The sequence below is a fragment of the Erpetoichthys calabaricus genome, chromosome 1, assembly GCF_900747795.2.
Source record: "Erpetoichthys calabaricus chromosome 1, fErpCal1.3, whole genome shotgun sequence".
NCBI lineage: Eukaryota > Metazoa > Chordata > Cladistia > Polypteriformes > Polypteridae > Erpetoichthys > Erpetoichthys calabaricus.
The window spans coordinates 313,452,086-313,474,379 of record NC_041394.2 but is presented as its reverse complement, the minus strand read 5'-3'; the positions used below and the strand labels follow the sequence as shown (position 1 = coordinate 313,474,379).

General features: G+C 39.0%; 1 protein-coding gene across 3 annotated transcripts in view; it reads left to right on the top strand.

Moving 5' to 3' along the window:
* Positions 1-322: 322 nt before the first annotated feature.
* Positions 323-22,294, top strand: part of glt8d2 (glycosyltransferase 8 domain containing 2) — a 54,645-nt gene continuing 32,673 nt past the window's right edge. Inside the window, exons 1-4 of one of the 3 annotated variants that reach the window (XM_051929117.1) lie at positions 323-556; positions 8,326-8,410; positions 17,971-18,013; positions 21,340-21,432. In XM_051929117.1, coding sequence (XP_051785077.1) covers positions 17,995-18,013; positions 21,340-21,432 — 112 coding nt within the window. In that variant the 5' untranslated portion in view covers positions 323-556; positions 8,326-8,410; positions 17,971-17,994. The remainder of the gene's footprint in view (positions 557-8,325; positions 8,411-17,970; positions 18,014-21,339; positions 21,433-22,294) is intronic. The other 2 variants (XM_051929114.1, XM_028817551.2) reach the window with 2 other exon arrangements.

Sequence of the window (22,294 nt, the reverse complement as noted above, 5' to 3'; positions counted from 1 at the left end):
ACCTTTAAATGAAAGTCTGCATTGTGCACTTTAATCATGTTTGTACTGTTTGATTTGTAATTTTAAACATTGGAGTAGAGGGGTATATCATGGAAAACAATGTGTCTTTGTCCCAAACATTATGAAGCACACTGTATCAGGAAAAAAACTGCAATTGGGACTGTGATGATAGGCTTTTACTCCATCCATGACTTGCCAACATACAGCTTCCCAGGTTAATCTTTAGGGTGATTTAGCCACGACTGAGCAGACCGAAGGAAGTGTCTTCCTGACTAACTCCTAAAGCAGCCCAATCTCAGAGTCAGAGCTGTGAAGTTTAATACAATACTCTGGGGAGACTGAAAGCAAGATTGAAAACATCTGGAAATATTTCCTGTAACCTATCTGGCAGCAAGCTTACTGCCTCACTGCACGCGCATCAAAAGTCTGAAAAAGAAGCGAAAAAAGTGCAGATTGTTTTGAGCTCAGATCTGGTCGAGGGACTGTATGCAGAAAATAGAGAAGAAGTCATTTTCACTTCCTGACAGGCTACAAGAGGTTCAAATCGGGGTGAGAGGTAAGTGAACCTGACCTCCTCGGGTCCCAAAAAGAGAGAGAGCGGTGGGGAGATGGGCTCAGTACTAATGTGATTTTTTTTTTTAAATGGTAACATTCACTAAGAATGACAAATACCTTTCAGTTTAAGAATGCTGTCACTGGGGGTTAAGGTGCCTTGCATTGTTCATTATTCACTATTTCGCCAGTGGGGTTGGGAGGAGGCTGCAGTCTGTTACAAAGAGTTAATAATCATACTGCAGACAATACATATGGAAACAGGCAATGTGCTGTGTTATAAAATCATTCTTTTAACTTCTAAATCAATCTTAGTTCCACTTCCCTTTTTCCTAAAATCTGCAAACTGCCAGCTGTGCACACATCTATCTTTAAAGGTATCCTTCGAAGGGAGTTCTAATAAAAGTTTGCAAGCTAATAAATGACGTGTGGTAGGGGAGAAGAGTCATGAAGTAAGCAAAGCCAGATGGCACTGTTGTGTCCTTTGAGTATCTCCTCCAGAAACTGAAGTGGCTACATCATCACTGCTAATGTTGTTTGTTTAAAAATGTTCAAATATGAAAGCTTGAAGTTCAGAACGTTATAGTTGATGCAATCATTTTATAGTTGACACATCTATCTATCTATCTATCTATCTATCTATCTATCTATCTATCTATCTATCTATCTATCTATCTATCTATCTATCTATCTATCTATCTATCTATCTATCTATCTATCTATCTATCTATCTATCTATCTATCCTAATTAAAGTGAGTTTATTTTCTCTCCAGAGCACAATGCAAGACCCTTGCTGCTTGTCATTGTGTCCTATGTTTTAGGCTGTTTTGTTGTGGCTGACACACAACAGTTCATATTTCCCCACCCGCTTTTAAAATTCATTGCAGCCTTCCAAGAAAAAACACCACATTAAAACAGAAATGCGTCTTTTGATTTTTAAAGAATTGGCAAAAGCCAAGTTAGCAGGGAATGCTGAAAAATGTGCTTCAGAGTTGTAAAGTGGTTCTAAGCTATTTGGAGAGTGGCTCTGAAAAATTATGTACACTGATTGTTGTTTTGTTGTAGGATTCAGTTCCTTCACTGCTGATGAATGCAACAAACTAGTAAGTGATGCTAATGAAATGAGTTTAAAAGTGACCATGGGTATTTGAATTGCAGACTCAGTATGGAAATGCTTTATTGCTCGTACACTTAAAGAACTTCTTTCACGTTCATATCATTTCATTGTTTTTTTCTGAACCTACTCATTTCTATGCTAGGTCACAGTAGCTGAATCCTACCTTAATAGCATTAAGATGGATGGAATGCCATTTCATTACAGGGTCCATTCATTGACACCCCCACATTTGTTCATACTGGCACAATTTCTTTAGCTTAACCTGCATGTCTTCAGATTGTTGGAGAAGACCATAGTACCAGGTGAAAAAAAGCAAAGTGGACATAAGAGGAACATAGTGAGTGTTTTAACCTGGTTTTATGAGGCTATGAGGTAGCAACGATCATCACTGAATTGTCTTCAAATAGAATTTTGAAAGAAAGCTCCAAACAGTTACATAACATACACATTAATATGTGCGTAGAAATATATCATAAAAGCATACTTGACTGACAGAAACTGCCAGAGCCAAGGGTGCTATCTGGCTCACACAGGACAGGGTAGAGTTAGAAGACTGCCAGGCATCATGGTGGTTGAGCAAGAAGTCAGAAGACCTCTTGGCTGCTAGAGGGTACAGCAACAATATTTATTTCTATAGCAATTTTCATACATAGGATGTAACTCAAAGAACTTTACAAGATGTTACAAGAAAATAAAAATCAGAAATAGCTAAAAATAATGCATAAATACCAAAAATAATAGCTAAGAATAAATCAATGCACATTTCTAAACCACAAATATATAAGTAATACATAAAGTAGAGTTCTTCATTCTCACATCTCTAAGATAAGTCTGATGGTCAGATGGCCAAAAACAAAACTCCAGGCACGAGAAGCTAGAGAAGAAAACAATTTGCAGGGGCTCTACCTAATGCCCGCTGGACGTTCTACCTAAAATAAATGTACTTAAGTTGTTCTTTATTTCTCTTAGAAGATTTGATGCAGTGGGTGTCATCAACAGTTGGAATACCACTTATGTTCCAACATCACAGATGGCTTTACGGTACTTTGATCAGATGGTGGTGGGTTTTTGAAAAAATGGAAAAGAAACCAGAGGAAAGTAGAGGTTAATAATGGTTGCATATTTAAATGCATATAATAATAATATTAGAACTAAAATGCATCTGAATAAAAGACAAATTAAAAAAGTGCTTTCTTACAAGTCATTTAAAATAGCCTGGTGTATTTCTATTGGTAAAATATTCTACAATTTTGTGCATAACAGTAAAAGGCTGCCTCATCACTCTTTTTATGCTTAGCTCTTGGTATAATAAACAGGCCACTATTAAAAGGTCTAAGGTTAGGACTTGGAATGCATGTGCACAGACATTCCAAAATATCGGAAGGAGCAAGATTATTTAAGGCTTATATACTATTAGTAGCATTTTAAAATCAACTCTAAATGGGCCCACATTTACAAGGGAGAACAAGAGGGAACATCTTGTTTCTTTAAGGAAACTGCAGTTAAGTACGGAGCTACTCCTCAGAACTGTCCCTTTTAGTGAATATTGAAGGCTGAGGGGTGTAGGGACACCAGGAGCCACTAGAGGGAGATCTGGAACTGATCCTGGGCTTTGGCCAGGAATTTCTACAGCAACAGAGATGGACTGAGATCAGAACTTAATTGTTTCCTTTATTAATCTTATAGTTCTATGAATGTTAGATTTTGAAGTGCTGCTATTATTAACACACCTCAAAGGTTTGGTTCTTAACTGAGCTTTTACTGGCTCAGTTTTAAAAACAGTTTTAGTTATCTTTTAAATTATAACTATTCAAATAATAAAAGAAGAAAAGATAAGTGTTTGAAAAGAGCACATTGTCTTCTACTGATTTACAGGGCACCCCTGTTTCTGATAAAATAGTATGCAATCTTGAACAGTTAATATTCAGTATAGATTGAAAATGATCAAAAAATACTCATGCAACAGATACAATACAGTAGCTTAATATGTGTTTATTTTGGCTTCTTTTCTACTTCACTATTGTTCAGTTTTTATGATTTTAAAGTTTAAAAATGGAAGAATAAAACCAAAATTAATAAATAATCACAGATTAAAAACAATGTTTAAACACCAGTGGGACTAGAACATATATATTTCATTGAACTGTAATGTATAACAAGAATTAATGACCTGTAATTATTTAAACTTTCTGAACTTACCGCCATCATTATAATAACCTACCATGTCTTGTCCATTTGTTTCTAAATTAGTTTCTGTGCCTTGTGTGTTGTTTTCCTCCTCTCGTTATATTCTTTTCATAAGAAGAGTTAGCAGTTGGACAGTTTGTATTTATAATGAATACTGGCAAGTGCAGAGGCTACATAATATCTTTGTTACTCTCACCTGCATCACTGCACTTAATGGCATCAAATTTCACTATTAAACAAAAGGCCTTCAATCTCTCTCAGTCTTATTTCTGGTTTTGGGCTTTAGGGTGCTTCAAAGTATTGCAAGATGAAATCACCAGAGCACATGAGACAATATGACTGAACTTATGTATTTGTGAGATTGGCACTCACCAAGCACATTTGAAAACTGTTCCAACCTCAGCCTTTGTAACTTAAAATTCAGGTTTGCAACACAAAAAGTATGCTAAATTACTTTCTTTGTACTGTGATAAGGATGACTCTGAGACATCATAAAGGTTTGGGGCAGCCACCCGTATATTGTGTCCTGGCTGCAAATGCTTTTGAAAATAATAAACAGATCTTAACAGATCGAAGTCCACAATTGAACTGAACTCAGTGACTTAAGATGGCGGCTTTAAAGGCCAGTGGAGGAAGTGAGGTCATCAGGGCCGGAACCGGAAGTGGCATCATCTGGACCGGAACCAGGCAGGATTTACCGAGAATGGTCTGAAAGGGATTGAGAGAGACAATTTGCGCATCTTACTGCTCCCTGGTCAGACATGCAATTACAAATTCAGGCCCTTTAGTTGTCTCCTATTCGCACGTGTGTGACAGTATATACACACTTTCATGAAATGGTTGCACATAATTCAGGGGAAGCTTGTATTTCAAAAAATTAATTTACGCTTCTGTTTTCCTCAATATCCTGGAATGGATTTCCAACAGAAATGCTCTATAAAATATGGGTTGATTGTTGTATTTTTAAGAAAGACCTTTTCAGCTTATTACTTTGAAATATATCCAAAAGTTACTAATGGCCTTATTAATGTCATACTGCTTATAACATAGTTTTTGTCAATGGTCAGAACACCAGGTTGCTAGCAGAGTCCCAGCCTCTGATTCAACATAAGCAGATCTCTTAACAAAACGGGCTCAGATTAAACACCATTGATATGTGTTTGACAAGGTCAAAGGTACAAATGAATATAAATAATCTGCCACATCTGCACCATTTTGTTAATAATACTTTTTTTAATTTTTTTTTTTTTTTTTTGAAGAAAATAACATTAATTAATTGAAAAAACAAAAATGAAAAGGAAATCAGAAAGTTAAAAAGGAAAGCAACAAAACAGAATTCAACCTCCACCTGATACATAACATCCCAGATGTTCTCATTTGGATTCAGGTTTGAGGAACGTGTGGACCAGTCAATGGCATCAGTGCCTTCATCATCCAGGAACTGCCTATACATTCTGGCCACATGAGGCCAGGCATTGTCATGCACCTGAAATAACCCAGGGCTCACTGTACTAGCAGAAGGTCTAACAATGGCTCTGAGCATTTCATCAGCAGTCAGGGTACCATTGCTTAGTACATGGAAGTCTGTGAGACTCTCCAAGCTGTGCCACCCCAGACCATCACTGACCCACTGCCAAATTGGTCATCCTGGATGATGTTGTAGGCTGCATAATGTTCATCACAGCATCTCCAAACTCTTTCACTTTTGTCTCAGTGAGAACCTGCTCTCATCTGTGAAGAGAATGGTGCAACAATTGTGGTATTCTCTGGCGAATGCCAGTCGAGCTGGACTGTGGACTGTGAGCACAGGACCCACTAGAGAACTTCAGGCCCTCATGCCACCCTCGTGGTGCCTGTTTCTGGCAGTTTGGTCAGAAACATGTATACCAGTAGCCAGCTGGAGGTCATTTTGTAGGGCTCTGGAATTGCTCCTCCTGTTCCTCTTCACACAAAGGAGTAGATACCGGTCCTGCTGCTCGGTTGATGCCCTTCTTCGGGCCTGCCCAGCTCTCCTCATGTAACATCCTGTCTCCTGGTATCTCCTCCATGCTCTTGAGGCTGTGCTGGGAGACACAGCAAACCTTCTCTTCTTGCGATGACAGGTATAGTTGTACCTGTGCAACCTGAATCGGCTGCAAGTACCGCCTCATGCTACCAGTAGTGACAAGGACACTAGCAAAACGCAAAACTAGAGAAGAATGAGTCAGTAAGGAGAGCAACTGTGTGTGGCTATCCACCTGTAAAACTATTCCCATTTTGAGGGTTGTCTTGCTGTTGCCTCTTAGGTGTACATGTTGTCATTCTCATTTGCACCAAAGCAGGTGAAGTTGATTCACACTCACATATGCTTCCTGACTGGACAGACTGATATCCCTGGAGCCTAATTGAATTGGTGTTTGACTTTGATGATTAAGTGTTCACTTAATTTTTATGAGCAGTGTATACAAATTTGGAAAAAAATCAAATTCTCACAAATCTTACAGGATCTGTTTAAAGCTTTTTCAAAATGTGGCAAGAAAAGGCAGCAGTGAAAAGAAAGAAATTGGAATTGATCAGGAGGAGGAGAAACACTGGTGAGGAAACAGGCTGAATTTCGAACTGAGAAATTTAGATTCAAAGCCAAAACAATAAACTGAAGTGTTAAGAACCAGGAGCATTAAATCACCGAATTAAATACGTTACCAGTTTTGAATGTATCCACAAATGTGGACAACACTGAAGTGCCTGATGCTGACCAGATTATCCTGGACAAGATTATTTCATGTGCTACCTAGTTTTAGTAGATCTTACTTAGCAGCACCATAGAAACAATAGATGCAAAACATCTTGAAATTGTGGTGCCCAAACAAAACGAAAATGACACCGCTTCAGAATGTAATTCATTTATAACATATGGAAAAATCTACTCAAATAAAAAAGTAACAATTTGATTCATTGGTCTCTTAAACCCCCAAAACAATGTTTGAAATGTTTTTTAAAGACCAAACAACAGCTTTGAAACATTAAGAAGCAAAATCCAGATCATGATGATTAAGGAAAAACAGTTCACAAAAAATTTGATTTTTTTAAATAAACAAAGTGGAATTCTGTCTGCAAAAATCTATGGCAACAGCAGTGCAGTGATTCATTCATACACTTTTCATACCTGTTCATCCTGATGCAGAAGTAATTGTACAAATGTTAATGTGAAATTTTGGCCTTTGAATGAAACATTTGGCAGCCTGAAGTGAGGGAGACACCAAAATTGAGTCTAGGAAAATATTAGCAAGGTGTTATATCAGAGGGGGAAACCTAAAACAAAGAGAAAAATACAGCGATCATGAGCTATGGGAATTTTTGCTTTTACCACTTATGACATCTCATCTTCCAACTCTATTTTACTCATATGTATTTCCTACCAGTAATTTTTGGAGAAGTATAATGCAGATGTTGATTTGCTATTCCATAAGTTCAAAAAGCAGTTAAGAATTAACTCTATTTTGTGAAAAAGACAACTCTGAGCACATGAAACATGAATCTATGCATTAGTCCAAATGCAATATAACTATAAAAATGCTATTTCCTGTTGACTTTGTATCATTGTGTGAGATTAGATATAAAACACACTGGTGAAGCCTCATCTGGAGTACTGTGTGCAGTTTTGGACTCTAGGCTACAAAAAGGACATAAAAGTTTTGGAAAAGGTCCAGAGAAGAGCAACTAGACTCATTCCAGGGCTACAGGGGATGAATTATGAAGGAAGATTAAAAGACCTGAGCGTTTTCAGTTTAAGCAAAAGAAGATTAAGAGGTGACATGATTGAAGTGTTTAAAATTATGAAGGGAATTAGTACAGTGGATTGAGTCTGTTATTTGAAAATGAGTTCATCAAGAACACGGGGACACAGTTGGAAACTTGTTAAGGGTAAATTTCACACAAACATTAGGACGTATTTCTTTACTTGGATAATCATAGATACATGGAATACGCTACCAAGGAATGTGGTAGACAGTAGGACTTAAGGGACTTTCAAAACTCAACTTGATGTTATTTTAGAAGAATTAAGTAGATAGGACTGGCTAGCTTTGTTGGGCTGAATGGGCTGTTCGTCTAAATTGTTCTAATGTTGTAGATTGTTCTAATTAACATTACATGCCAGCAGAGCTAATTTGGAGTAGAACTGTTTTCTCCAAATTGTCCAGCTGAGAGGTACCATTTAAAAGAGTGTTCATGTGAAAGTTTTCTCTCCCCTCTGGATCTATAGCATATGAACACAGCACAGAGTGAGCTGAATAAATGCTTGAGAAGATAACAAGTGAATGGCAGGTTTTATAAAAGGAGACAGACTTTTTGAGAGCACATAGACAAAGTAGAGAGATAAAACACCTCTTTGTCCCACTCCTGGCATTTTGGTCAACTTGGATTGTTTGTTTGTGTTTATTACCTTCTGTCCCTTCTGTTCATCTTTGCATTTTGGTTGTCTCCCTAGTCATCAGCTTCCTTCAGCATTTTGAGTGTTACCATGGAAGATCCTTGGTGTTGGCTCAAAACCTGACCAACTAGAAGCCATAAAGGTATGTAAAATCAAACCTTTCTTTATTTACATGGTGTGCGAGACATAAGATAATCTCTATTTTACAGGGTGGTCCAGATCTAACTATGCAACTTTTAATGCAATGCAATACAATAATTGCATAGTTAGATCTGGACCGCCCTATACATAGCATAGGGACGTTACAGTATGTTTGATGATCCATTCTTTACTTTTGTTATGATCTTGTTTATTTTTTATTTTTTTATTTATTTCCTCAGGGATCCAGCATCCTAGTTTTGAAACTAACATTCAGTTGTTGTGTCTTGTCATCACCAGGAAGTGCCCTCCAGACACCACTTCCCACACTAGTTCTAGGTTAATAACAGTTTATTTTTCCACAAATACCTGCCACAGGCTTTCCATCATACTTGGGACTGTACAAAAACAACATAAATTCGATCTTTCACTTTAATTTTTTTTTGTCTTCCTCCAGCTTTTCTTCTTTTCTATTCCACTCCTCCTCAGGCGTATCCATCAACTATGACCAAACCCTTGAGTGAAGGGAGGTGGCTCCTTTTATGCCAGACCCAGGAAGCACTTCCAGAAGTGCATTTACCCACTGGGGAAGTTCCTCTGGGTCAGGGAGACCCCAATCTGGATAGGGACACTTATTCTGAGCAGCGCCCTCTAGCTGTACTCATAGCATCCATAAGGGTTGCACTTCGGGACTACAATACCCAGGTTGCCCTACTGGTATGCAGTTCACATGGGGGTTCCATCCTGGCAGCATGGAGGAGCATACAGTTACGATAGCCATTCTCCCCCATCCATCAATTTTATGGGAATTTTGTGTGGACACAATTTCCACAAACCTGGTCAAGAGGCTGGTTCCACCCAAGCTGTTCATCATGCCTTGAAAACATGGATGTTGACTTAATTAGGAGTTCCAGAGTGAGTGAGTGATAGTGAATGTGTATGTGAGTAGGACCTGCAATGGTGCTACCTCCAAGGACTCCTGCCTTTGTGGAAACTTCTGGTGTGAGAGTTTTGGTAATGTAAGGTGCTTGGTATCAGAGTACCTCATACATCTGACAGGTTTGTTCCGGTTAGGCATCATAAACTGGGATTCTGCAAGGTCTGAATTTGTAGAAGTCAGTGGCAAAGATAAACAGATAGATGGTAACCTAATTGGCAATACCAGGGCAGGTGAGTGGGCCCAGCAATGGTGCTGCCTCCGGGTTAATTTCCTATGTTGCACACTATAGACTCTGGCTATCATCTCCAGTAACCCTAAATTTTACTAGTACTGTATGATAATGTTATTTTACATTGTGTTATTTGGTGTGTCACTAATGTACTTTATACCTCATAGTTTAAAGTTCATTAGGTAATACTGCATGCTTAGAATGAGCGGTATATAAAATAGCTAACACAAAGCAAACCTTTGTGGAGATTTCTGGAGTGAGTGTTTTGGAACTGTAAGGGGGGCCGGTATCAGAGGACCTCATACATCTAACAGGTTTGATCCAGTTAGGCAACTTAGACTGGAATTTTGCAAGGTTCGAATTATTGAAGTACAAATCGTTGGTAGAGATAAACAGATACTTGTTGACCTAATTCACAATTTCAGAGCGTGTGAGTGTGAATGTGTATGTGAGTGGGCTCTGCAATGGTGTTGCTTCTGGAGTGATTTCCTGTGTTGCACATTATAGACTCTGGCGATCATCCCCAGCAAACCCAACATTTATTTAATCATGTATGATAATACTATGTTATATTGTGTTATTTGGTGTGCTACTAATCATCTTTATACCTCCCAGTTTAGAGTCCATTAGGAAATAATGTATGCCCAGGATGAGTGGCCTACAGAGTAGGTACCACAAAGCAAGCCTTTGTGGAGACTTCTTTGGTGAGAGCTGTGAGAACTGTAAGGGGGGACAGTATCAGAGGACCTCATATGTCTAACAGGTTTGATCCAGTTAGGAAACATAGACTGGAATTCTGCAAGATTTAAATTACTGATGTACAAGTCAATGGTAGAGATAAACAGATGTAATGGATGAAGCGTAATGTGGTCATAGCATTTGGTTTGCATCAGGCAGTAGTATTGTTTAACCTGTTGCAATCAATTGGAAGAAATCTAATAACAGAATAGAAGTTATCATACAGAAAGATGACAAAGGAAAGGGGAAGGACTTTTGAAATAAAGCAGTATGGTAGGACGGTGAGGTTTTGTAAATCAAAATAATGCATTTTAGCCACAACTGACCCGTAAGATTCAATAGTTAGACTGCTGTCAAGTTAAAGTCTGAAGTAAAACATGAGACACAATGTTAGTATTCATGTTTCAAAGAAAAGATTAATTCAGTTAGCTTTAGAAACAATCTAGCCTGGGTTATATAAAGCTGTGAAAATCTTGCATAGAGAGGTGAAAAAGAGGAAAACCAATGCACACAGAACCTAATGGTTCAATAAATTTCGCTTTTCAACAGTTCTGTCTATGACTGACAAATGACTGCCAAAGGTTAAAGAACACACACGCAAGTCCTGGCCGCGTGTGACCACACCAGTTTGTATGGATCCCCCTATGGGATGCATTACGTTATGACAGCTATAGAAGAGAGTTTGCACAACCAAGACAAAAAATTTTATATTAAGTTGCAATGGAAAAACTTTGTGTTCGTGGAGATCAAGTTGAAAAGTAAATCTTTTCTGGTTGTCCTGGTACTTACCTTAATCTGTAAGGCCTAAAAATTTTTGATTATTCCAGATAGATACTGAAAGTCACTATATGAAATACGAAATATGGATATATACTGTATAAGTAATGAAAGGCACTTCATAAAATAACCATTGAAAGGCACTCTATAAAATAATATATACTGAAAGTTACAATACAAGATAGAAAGACAGATAGACACTTTATTAAACTGATAATCTGCTACTATAGTTAGATAATGAAAGGAATTATACAAAATAAGGATATAAAGGTACTGAAAGTCACTATAAAAGACAGTGTAATAACCCAAGTAACTTGACAATGTCTCAGGTAATAGTTGGGGAGCCAACCAGGCCTCCCAGTTTAATCTGCAAACTCATATAAACAAGTGCGCAATGACACTGCATAACACTTGAATAGAAAATGTTGTTTCTGGCTCCTTTTTAACATCTCTTAAGGCAATCTTTACAACACTTCTCCTTCTAAGAGAGAGGATCAATAACTGGGAGCTCTGTCCTCGTGGGCTCAGGTCCAAGAAATGACAGGTCCTTCCTGGGTTGATCGACTTTTACAAGGCTGGGACTGAAAGGGGCGGTGCCTTATTTGCATATGTCATATGTCCTCACTGGGCATCTTCTCAGACCTGCAAAAAGAAGAGACAGAACAGTTTGCAACAGTGTCCCCCTCATGTTCCAGAATGTTATTACTTGCTTCATTTGAGCCCTGAAGGTGATCCTCAAGTACCCATGCATGAAATAGAGAGACAGATACTGAAATGCATTATAAAATCAGAAAGAATAATTACAGTTATGTAATTACATTTGTAAGGTTTTTAAATCAGGGGGTCACTAACATTCATCTTGATCTTCCCAAGTTCTACAATTAGATACATCAAACCCTGAGTGAAAAATAATACATGAAAAAGTTTACAGTGTCATTCTTTATTTAACAAAAAATAAGAAACATGGAAGCCATGAATGAGTACGTTCTTATTTCTTCCTATCTGTTAAGCACATAATTTAGAGTGATAAGTGGTGCAAATCAAGAGCACTCGATTAGCTGATAATCAGAAACAGCTACCACTGTGATGTTAAAGCAGAAACCATCAGGGACTACTGTAAATCCTGCAAATGGTTAACATAGGTGGATTAATACTCTGCTGAATCAGAGGACCAAGTGCTGTCTAGCCAGACTCCCCCAGAGCCTCCAGAGCAGGAAGAGTCTTTGTTTGTGTTGGGTCTAATGCCTTTCACTTTTATTTTATAACCCTCTATGATTCCTTCCAGTACGTCCATTTGAATATTAAAAGCTTGGGTACGAGAGATAGTGAAAACATAGAAGACGGTTGCAAGTTTTCTAGTGTTACTTATGGCGTCTTCCTGTTTTGGGCCACGTTGGCTTATCAGGCATGTAAAGCTAGAAATTCAATACGTCTGTAGCTGATGTGCTGGGAGTAAGGAATTAGATATGATGTGGCGGAGGTAGAGGCAGGGAGGCTGGGCTTTCAATATGAGCAATAAAGCAGTTGAAGCTATTTGAAGCTGGTCCAATACTCTGGAAAAAAAACTGGAAAATGTTCAGCTGTAATAAGATCTGTTCAGCAAACAAAGTTGCAGTCCTTCCCTATTCTGAAGTGCGATACATGTCGCTGAGGGCCTAATTATTACCATGTGTTCAATGTCCTCATTTTATAAGAGGCTTAGATAAAAGGAAGACAGGAAAAAGGGGGAAACCTTTTACTTTCTTATTCTTATTCTAACTGGACACATCTCAGATTCCAATTATTGTTGGCTGCAGAGTAGACACAAAACATTCCTAGTCGTTTTTATCTTTAAATAGTTCTGACTTTAGTAAATATACTTGTTAGCAAATCAATCTATCAATCCATCCATGTTTTCCATGTCAAAGGAATACAGAGCCAATCGTGGAAGCATTTTGAGCAAAGCATGAGGCATTCCATTGCACGGTACTCACACACACATTCCCACAATTAACCCGATGTGCTTATCTTACAGATTGTGAAGAAACTTTTGTACCATGAAAAGAGCCTCAGATCAGTTCAGTTTATTCTTATATAGTGCTACTCTCTGCCACTACTGTTATATTAAAGCAGAACCCGTCAAGAACTACTGTAGGTCTTTCAACTGGTTAAGAGAGGTGGTTTAATGCTCTGCTGAATCTAAGGACCAGATGTTGTCTAGCTATATGGACTCATTCATTTGCACAGATTAAGAAAAATAAAACTGACAGAAAAGAATAAAATAATTCCACACTTACATTCAGTCTTCACCATCAGACTGTTTTCCTGGTTTGCCCAGGTTAGCCGGAACACTTACATACAGAACATCCATCCATCCATCCATTTTCCAACCCGCTGAATCCGAACACAGGGTCACGGGGGTCTGCTGGAGCCAATCCCAGCCAACACAGGGCACAAGGCAGGAACCAATCCTGGGCAGGGTGCCAACCCACCGCAGGACACACAAAAACACACCCACACACCAAGCACACACTAGGGCCAATTTAGAATTGCCAATCCACCTAACCTGCATGTCTTTGGACTGTGGGAGGAAACCGGAGCGCCCGGAGAAAACCCACGCAGACACGGGGAGAACATGCAAACTCCACGCAGGGAGGGCCCAGGAAGCGAACCCAGGTCCCCAGGTCTCCCAACTGCGAGGCAGCAGCGCTACCCACTGCGCCACCGTGCTGCCCCATACAGAACATACACATTTTTAAAATAAATAATAGTAGTGTATAAAAAAGACATATAATGACATCAGCACTGACCCTTGTATCTAACTATAGCTATTATGATTGGTAACATTGTTTAGAACACAAGGTGAACTAGCATCCGCTTAAAGGGGATATGGTTGTTTACTGTCATATAGCAAGCAGGGTTCAGTTTCACTAAACCAGAAATCAGAAATCCACAAACCAGAAATCCAAGTAAAAAAAATCAAAATGAGAATCAAAACAGGAAAATCATAGGTTTTGATCAGATGCTTTGTTTGCCTTGGTTCAGTCTAGATTTTTTCCCTTTCTTAATGTGTTTTCTTTTTTGTTTAATCCTTTTTTATTAATTATTAATTAAATCAGTGTTTCCAGACCTTTTTTTTGTGGTGGCACACATTTTGTAACCAAAAACATCCCAAGGCACATCACTATTCTACTACTCACATTTTTATCTCATACACGTGCTCAACTGTCCAAAGGAGAGTGACTACCGGTTAAAAAGCAGCTCCGGGACACACCACTTACTGAGAACTTTGGTGGCATCTTCCAGCTTCTTCATCCCTTTGCCCACCCTTCTCTGCCTCAGAGGTAATTCACATGCCCATTATCCACCGGTCCTGCGAGAGTCACTGGCAACCACATACCCAGGCAGATGGACTCTAGCAGCTGGGAAATTCACCTGAAGTGCTCTAAGTGTTGTGTCTTCAACATAGCGATTGCAGAAAATAGAACAGGTAATCATAATAGTAGGCAAATGTTTTTCTTTTTATATTAATGCTTTTTTTGAAATGTTCATAAATCTAACTAAATTGTTAATCATTAAAGGAACTTTATTGTGGGCCGTAGGGTTGTTTGTGGCTTTTCCTCTCTTACTTTGTGGATATTTGCAACTTTAAAGCATTTGCCACACTATTGGACTTGTGCAGGCCATATGCCTCCACCTTGAGTTTGCAGATAGGCTACTTGGTGTTATGACTCAAGAGTCCCAAAGCTCATTAGTCCCAAACAGTTCCAAAAATACCGACAAGAGAGGAAAACCCTGTCAAACCCAGGCTAGATATAAGAGCAAACATATGATCTTTATATAATTAAAGGTTTATTCTCACAAAAACGCTCTTCAACATATTGAACAAAAGGCAAAATGGAGTTGCCTAAACAATAAAGGCAATTTGAAACAAATTCTCAATACAGAAATCCAATGGCAAAGTTAAAAATAGAGCAAAGAGGCCAAACATCTAGAAAATAACAAAACACAAGAAAATCACAATACTAAGAACTCACCACAATGCAAGCACATTCAGATGAACCGCCTGGAACTGTGGAAATCCCTCAACTTTACAGGGCTATGGGAAGTCACTGGCGGTGATGGCAAGTAGTCCCACCTTTTTGGAGAGGCCACCCACAGAACACAAGGCATATAACAAGGGCTTAGAGATTAAAAACAAAGAACAATGCAAAAAAAAGTAACATTAACATAAATAAATAACTAACTCAAAACTGAATGAAAAGGGCATGGAACAAGGATTTGATCCTCAGGCAGCAGTGGAACCCAGACCGAAACATAACAATTGGGAGTGGTGAGACCTTCACTTTTTGTTCAGATTTGTGTGGAAGTGTAAGTCTGACGTTCATTTTTCATTTTTTTTTTTTTTTGCGTAGGCAGGAATCAGAACATTGCTGTGCACATCTCCTACTTTTAAAGTGCAATTATGCCACTACATTACACATCTGTGTACCATGCTGCTCAGGAACACAGTGTCCGTGGCTATAAAATATCAATGCCTACTGCAAAATAAACAGATAACATATTTCAAAATAAAACTAAATAGTGTTCAGTAACAAGACAAAATTAACTGCACACACATCAAAACATTCTTTACATTTCTCTACATATTGAAAACTATACGGCAAGTATGAATTAAGGCATACAAGAACAGCACCTGGCAGCCCAGCATAATTCTTACATGAATATTATGGAATTTGATAGTCTGTTGTGTCTAAAACTGAAAAACCACATAATAGTTGTGGTGTGTCATGCATCGAGGCAAAAGCTAGACTGAAATACAACACTCATTGTTGAACAGAAGTGTCATCCTTCATTTCCCATTTTTCTAGCATCTCTCTGAGATTATTAGAGGTTAGGAAGAAATTCACCCAAAAAGCCCCTTAAATGGCGCTTGTGTTGCTCACTCTTTAATCCTCTAATTGTCTCTCTTTCTTGCTGCTAGTGGACTGCTTACTGAATTATTCAGAGCCAGCTGTTACCTCTTTAGTTTGCTTTCCAACTCCTCTGACTACTTTACCATCATTCTTGTTTTCAGGGACCAAGCTGGGAATTGACTACAGCCTGGAGCTTTGAGGTAGCAGTGCTAATTGTTGTATCACCATGTTGCGTCCCTGTTATGGATCAGATTTATATATTTTGTGTTCAGCCATAACCTGCAACAAAGAGTGCCAAAAATAAGTTATTTAATAAAATAATGATTTATTTTAGAAAAAAGTAATAAAACAGAAGGATAAATAATGAAAGAACAAAAAGTCCAAACATAATGTTCTCCAGCCTACTTCATCCAATTAAAGGTCAGAAAAGGCTGTGTCTGTACTCACACTCAACCACACTCCCACTGGGAGGAATGAGCAGTCACAATTCAACCTAACTTGCAAATCATCGAGGATATGGGAGGAAAACATAATTACCAAAACTCACACAGACACAGGGAGAACATGCAAATATCTGCATAAATAACGAGTGGATGAAGGATTTTAACCCAAGGTACTGACCAACCTGCCACCCAGCCACATTTTCCTGGATTCCTTATTCCCTCATCTTAAGATTGTGTTTATTAATGCAAAAGAATGCTCAAAGAGCAGTGGTTTACATAAAAGAAAAAGAATGTGCCAGGGTCACTCGAATAACACTACTAAAGTTTCAAATATTTAAAGCCAGAAAAAAAAAATTAACAGTGTGGAATTTTTTAAATTAGAACCAACAGTTTGACTTGCATCCCAAACTATCTGATTCACTGTGCAATATATATATATATATATATATATATATATATATATATATATATATATATATATATATATATATATATATATATATATATATATATATATGTATATATTGATATGTACGTGTGTATGTATATATACTGCACGTTGAATTATTTGCTGTATTTGGCATCATATACTACAATTGGACCCCAGAGTGCTATTCCTCAAGATATGTCTACAATAGATTTACGTTTTTATCGCCTGCTCCTGAATTGCCATAATGGAACCCTTGACTGCAACAGTAATAATAATAGTTGCCACATCTTGCCATTTTTAAACCCATTATCCATTCTATCTAATCTACTTGAAGGTTGTGGGGGCTGAAGCTTATCTCAATAACCAACCCTGTCCGTCACAGGCCACATTCACACAACCCTACTTCACCCACTCATTCCAGGCCAGTTTACAGTTGTCAGTTGACTTAACACAAGCGTCTTTGGGATTGAGAAGAAACCAGAGTACCTCAGGCAAAGCATGGAGAGAACTTGCAGACACCATATAGAAGTTCAGCCAAAGCTGTGTTCTCCAACTTTTGATAAATGCCTCCTGGGACTCAGGTCTTAATTTAACACAACATAGGATTAGTAAATTTAGGAATTAAGCCTTTTTGTTTTTATATGTAAAAAGTGGATTGCTATACCTCCTTTTATTTGACAAATTCCATGTTTTGTGCATATAATGCAGATCAGATGAATCCATAACAGTTTCTCTTTTACTTTACACTTTTCATAGTGTTCTTGGGACAAACTGACTTCTTCGATAAGTCATTACCTGTATAGCATATGTTGAATTGTTAACAGACTGAGACATTGGAAAGGGAAGGTCAACACAAAGGCAGACACAAAGGGTGTGAATCACAGATAAAAGGTCATGGGGTTGTGTAATTTCAAGTTCTGTGTTTATAGCACTAGTGTTATTTCCATGGTATTGACCCCACCACATTTCCTTGAAGAAAACTCCGATGTGCATCTTGATTAAAGGTCATCAGTAGTTAATTTCCTATAATTCTGTTGGGCTTACAGCAAAAATGGAACAAATGTTGCTTGCATAGCTTCTTCTGATATATTTCCTGTTTTTTTATTTTTCAGACTTTTGCAAAAGTTAATGAGAAAATGGCGCTCTTGAGAAGAGGTGAGTTTTCCATGTGTGGCGCTTAGGTCCTCTGATCTGGAGAGATGAACAATAACTTCTATCATTTACTTTTCACTATTGTCATCTAACACTCTTTGGAAAGTTAGTCCAGATGGATACAAATAGGGAAGCGAAGTCAGTCGCTGCAATGGCCTGATCTCAAAATTGCTGTTGGGAGAAGGCGCCCTTCAAATCTGAGAGACCTTGAGCAGTTTTCAAAAGAAGAGTGGTCGGAAATTCCAGTTGAGAGGTGTAACAAGCTTGTTGATGGTTATAGGAAGCGCTTGATTTCAGTTATTTTTTCCAAAGGGCGTGCAACCAAATATTAAGTTCAGGGTGCCAATAATTTTGTCCAGCCCAGTTTTTGAGTTTTGTGTGAAATTATGTCAGATTTGGCTTTTTTTCTCTGTTTTTTTGTGTTGTTCCAACGCACATAAAAGAAATAAACATGTGTATACCAAAACATTTGTAATTGCAACAATTTTCTGGGAGAAATGGTGCATTTTCTGGGAAAATTCCAGGGGTGCCGATAATTTTGGCCATGACTGTAAGTTTCCTCCCTCCCTTCAAGTCAGCCTTTATTAGAAGCACCTTTGGCAGCCATGATACAGTCTGTGTGCACAGGTTTCTGTGCCTATCAGCTTTGCATATATGAACACTGACATTTCTCCCATTATTCTTTACAGAAACAGCTCTTTATCAGGCTGCCTAGGGATCATGAGTGAACAGACTTTTTCAAGTCCAGCGAAATCCTTAATTAGAATAATCAAGGCTGGGGGGGCTGCCAAAAAACAGGCCCTGTAAAAGCCCATTGAAGCATTCTTTGTGTGATTTTGGGCCATACAAGAAATACAACGCTGTTGTTGTTATTGTTGATTGAAATCTGGACTCTGACTCTTCCATTCCAAGACCTTAAAATTATTATTTTTTCAGGCCATTCCCATGTAGCTTTGGCTTTACACTTGGGGTTGTCTTCCTTGAAAACATACCTTCTCTCGAGGTGCAGATCTGTTGCAGTCTGCGTCAGTGTTGTCTTGTATTTTGTTGCATGCATTTTATGCTCACAGTCATTCAGGGCCTGCTACAGAGAAGCATCCCCATAGCCTGATGCTGCCACCACCATGTCTCATGGTGGGGATCATGAGTATTTGATAATATGTAGTTTTCAAACATGATGTTTAGTCTGACAACCAAAAAGCTCAATGTTGTTCTAATCACCTCATATATCTTTCTTCCGACTGATATCAGAATCTCCAATAGGCCTACTGGCAAACTCTAGCTGAGATGTCATGTGTGTGTGTTTTTAACAATGTCTTTCTCACTGTCACTCTCCCATAAAGTGGTAACTGGAAAAGCACCTCACCAACAGTTCTTGTTTGCACAGTCTTGCCAAGCTTATCCACTGTCTTTATAACTCCTTTAGACTTCTCATAGGTCTTTTTTGGTGGCCTTCTTTCACTAGTCTTCTTCTTGCATAATCACTGTATTTTTGTGGATGGCCTGCTCTACTCTGATTTCAGCTGTGCCATACTTGTTCCATTTCTTAATGACTGATTTAACCGGACTTAATGGAATATACAATGACTTGGACAATTTCTTGTTGTGACGATGTAGGTTCTTGCTCCATGCTCCCACCAGTCTTCTGGGAGCCTCTTGAACCCGACACCATCGGTAATATAACCGGATGAGCTGGACAATGAGGACACCAAATGAAACAAGGGGAAAGGTGCAAAATGCAAACAGTACTTTTATTTAACAATCCAAACAAACTGCAGTGTTTCATACACCATTAAATAAACAATCCATTAAAAACAGAGTGATAATATGGAGGTTAAAATCCCAATAAATAAATCCTTTAAATACTGGCTGGAAGCAGTGCCTTCTTGAAAAAAAAAACACAGTGCCTTCTTCAGCTGGTGGCTCCCCTGTTTTTTCCATCCGGGCCCTGCACCAGGGGAGCCGCCCTACCTACAGCTGACTTCTTCTACTGGTCTGGTAACCTTTTGATCCCTGGGTCCTTAGGGCTCCACCAGACCGAGACTCGGGTTCTCCCAGCGACCTGGGTGCTCACACTGGGGCTTCCACCTCCCAAGCCTCCGACTCCCACTGCCTTCCGCGACCTTATGCGGCAAGCTGTCCTCGATCGTGGTCACTCCTGCTCCTCTGCAAAACTCAGCAGGAGTGACCCAATCCATCTGCCCGTGGGTGCCGACCAAACACCCCGCTAGGGCTCACTTCCCAGCTGCGTTCCGCTACCAGTGAGCTTACTCATCCTGCTCGCTTGCTCGATCATTCACACCCAAAACGGCTCTCTGCTTCCAGCTTCCTCTTCTTCCTCCTCTAACCTCCATTCTTTTTTCTGATCTTTTTCCTCCCTCTGCTCTCACGATCCTTCTATATATAATGGGGATGTGGCACAGGTGCGGCAATTATCAGCTCTTGGCATCAATTACGGATACAGAAAATTCCTCACCTGTGCACTTAAGTGAAGTATTGCCCGCACCACGTCACGTCCGAGAACTGCTCCGGCCACACTACCATGCCCTTTCTTTAAGTTGCGAGTGTGGCAAATATTTATTTAAAAGCTGGCCTTTTCTTCTAAGCCATGGACCCGCTATACCATACTTGTCTCCATCCTCTGACTTGTGCTTTCGAGTTTCTTGGAGTATCCCTTTGTCTTCATTGTGTAGGTTAGGCCACAATTCTGTCTGACCACAAGCTAGACTTTCCAGTTACAGGTGTATTTATACAATAATCCATTAAATCCCTATGACTATGGACCAGCAATCTCTGTTTAACTAATTATGGGACTTTTATAACCAATTGGCTGCAAGTACTATTATATAATTTGCTTGCTTTGTTGAGGGCAGCTTCAAAATGTAGTAATAAAGCAACCAAACTAAGTTAGTTGAGAGGGCTTTAGAGTGTGAGTTTGGAGTATACAGTGGGTCTGAGCATGGTGAGCATAAATAAGTAGAAGAATAATTTGTGTTGATAAGTGTAGAGGGGATCCCCTTTGCCATGAGTAGAAATTTGGGCCGAACAAAATGCCTGCTGCAAATGTGTGACATCGTCAATAGTGCTAGAGAATCCTTCAAAGCTATGGGCGTATTTCTTTAGCTGAATGGTTTGGATGCTCAAGCATTAAAACAATGAGAATAATATAGAATCTGACACTGAGGAACTGCAACTCATGACGAATGCCAACAGAGCTTTTTGACATCCCATAATACCACTTCCATTTCCAAAGGCACAAAGCAACTGATAAAATATGCCATTTTCAACATCAGACAGATTTCTAATGGTACAATATTTTTATGTTTTAGTGAACCAGATTCTGCTGTTGCTGCTCATTGCAATGGTCTGCCTCATCTTCTACAACAAAGTTCACAACAAGGCATTACGGAAAAATGTAAAAGGTAAACTAGACCTTCATTGACCTTTTTAAAGTTGTCTAGCTCAGGTCATTTCAATAGGTCTGCTTTGAATGTCATTAGTGTAAGTGACTCAAATAGAAATGTTTCATTAAGTTTACAAGTCATTTCTTCTGTCCCACTCCTTATCCATGAGGTTCTATTACACAGTGAGACTTCCAGGTAAGATTTTGGCTAGCCTCCCCACAGCAGAAGTAAATAGGGCTCCAGCGGCTCCCTTCGTATGATAACTGATTTCATGGCATAGCTTGACTTCTTGAATCCCCTCAGCGGGCCCCCTATTGTTTGGCACACCCTATACTCTGTGCTGAGAGTCAAGCTCCACTCCACGGGGTCATTTAGCTGGGCTAAGCCAAAGCTGTCGAACTTGGCCAGCATAAGCACTGAGGAGATGAGGCAACCGCTTCGGGCGTTGCTTTGGCAAGGGCGGCTGTCATGTATCTTTTTTCTGTAACATTATGAAATAATAAAATAAAGAGGTTAAGTGTAAACTTTAAGAATGACATACACATTTAGTGTCTTATACTATCTTTAAGAATTTGGATGAATATTTTCATTACAATGTTTCAAATTTCACATAACACAGTTTGCAATGCCTCCCCACGGCTGTGAGAGTCCGAGAATTAAATGGGTGAATTGGCTGCTCCAAGCCACATGTTAGTACAGTTCATTTTCTTGATTTTTGGATTAATCTACAGGCATCTTCTATTTGAGGTGGTGAGAAGGGGCTTGGGGGATCATTGTTGTTGGAGGATGTTGCTGGTAAAATGAATTGAAAAATCCATACTGACTACCTAGGATGCACTATGTTGCTAAAGGCTATGAGGGTACATTCAGATTACAGTAT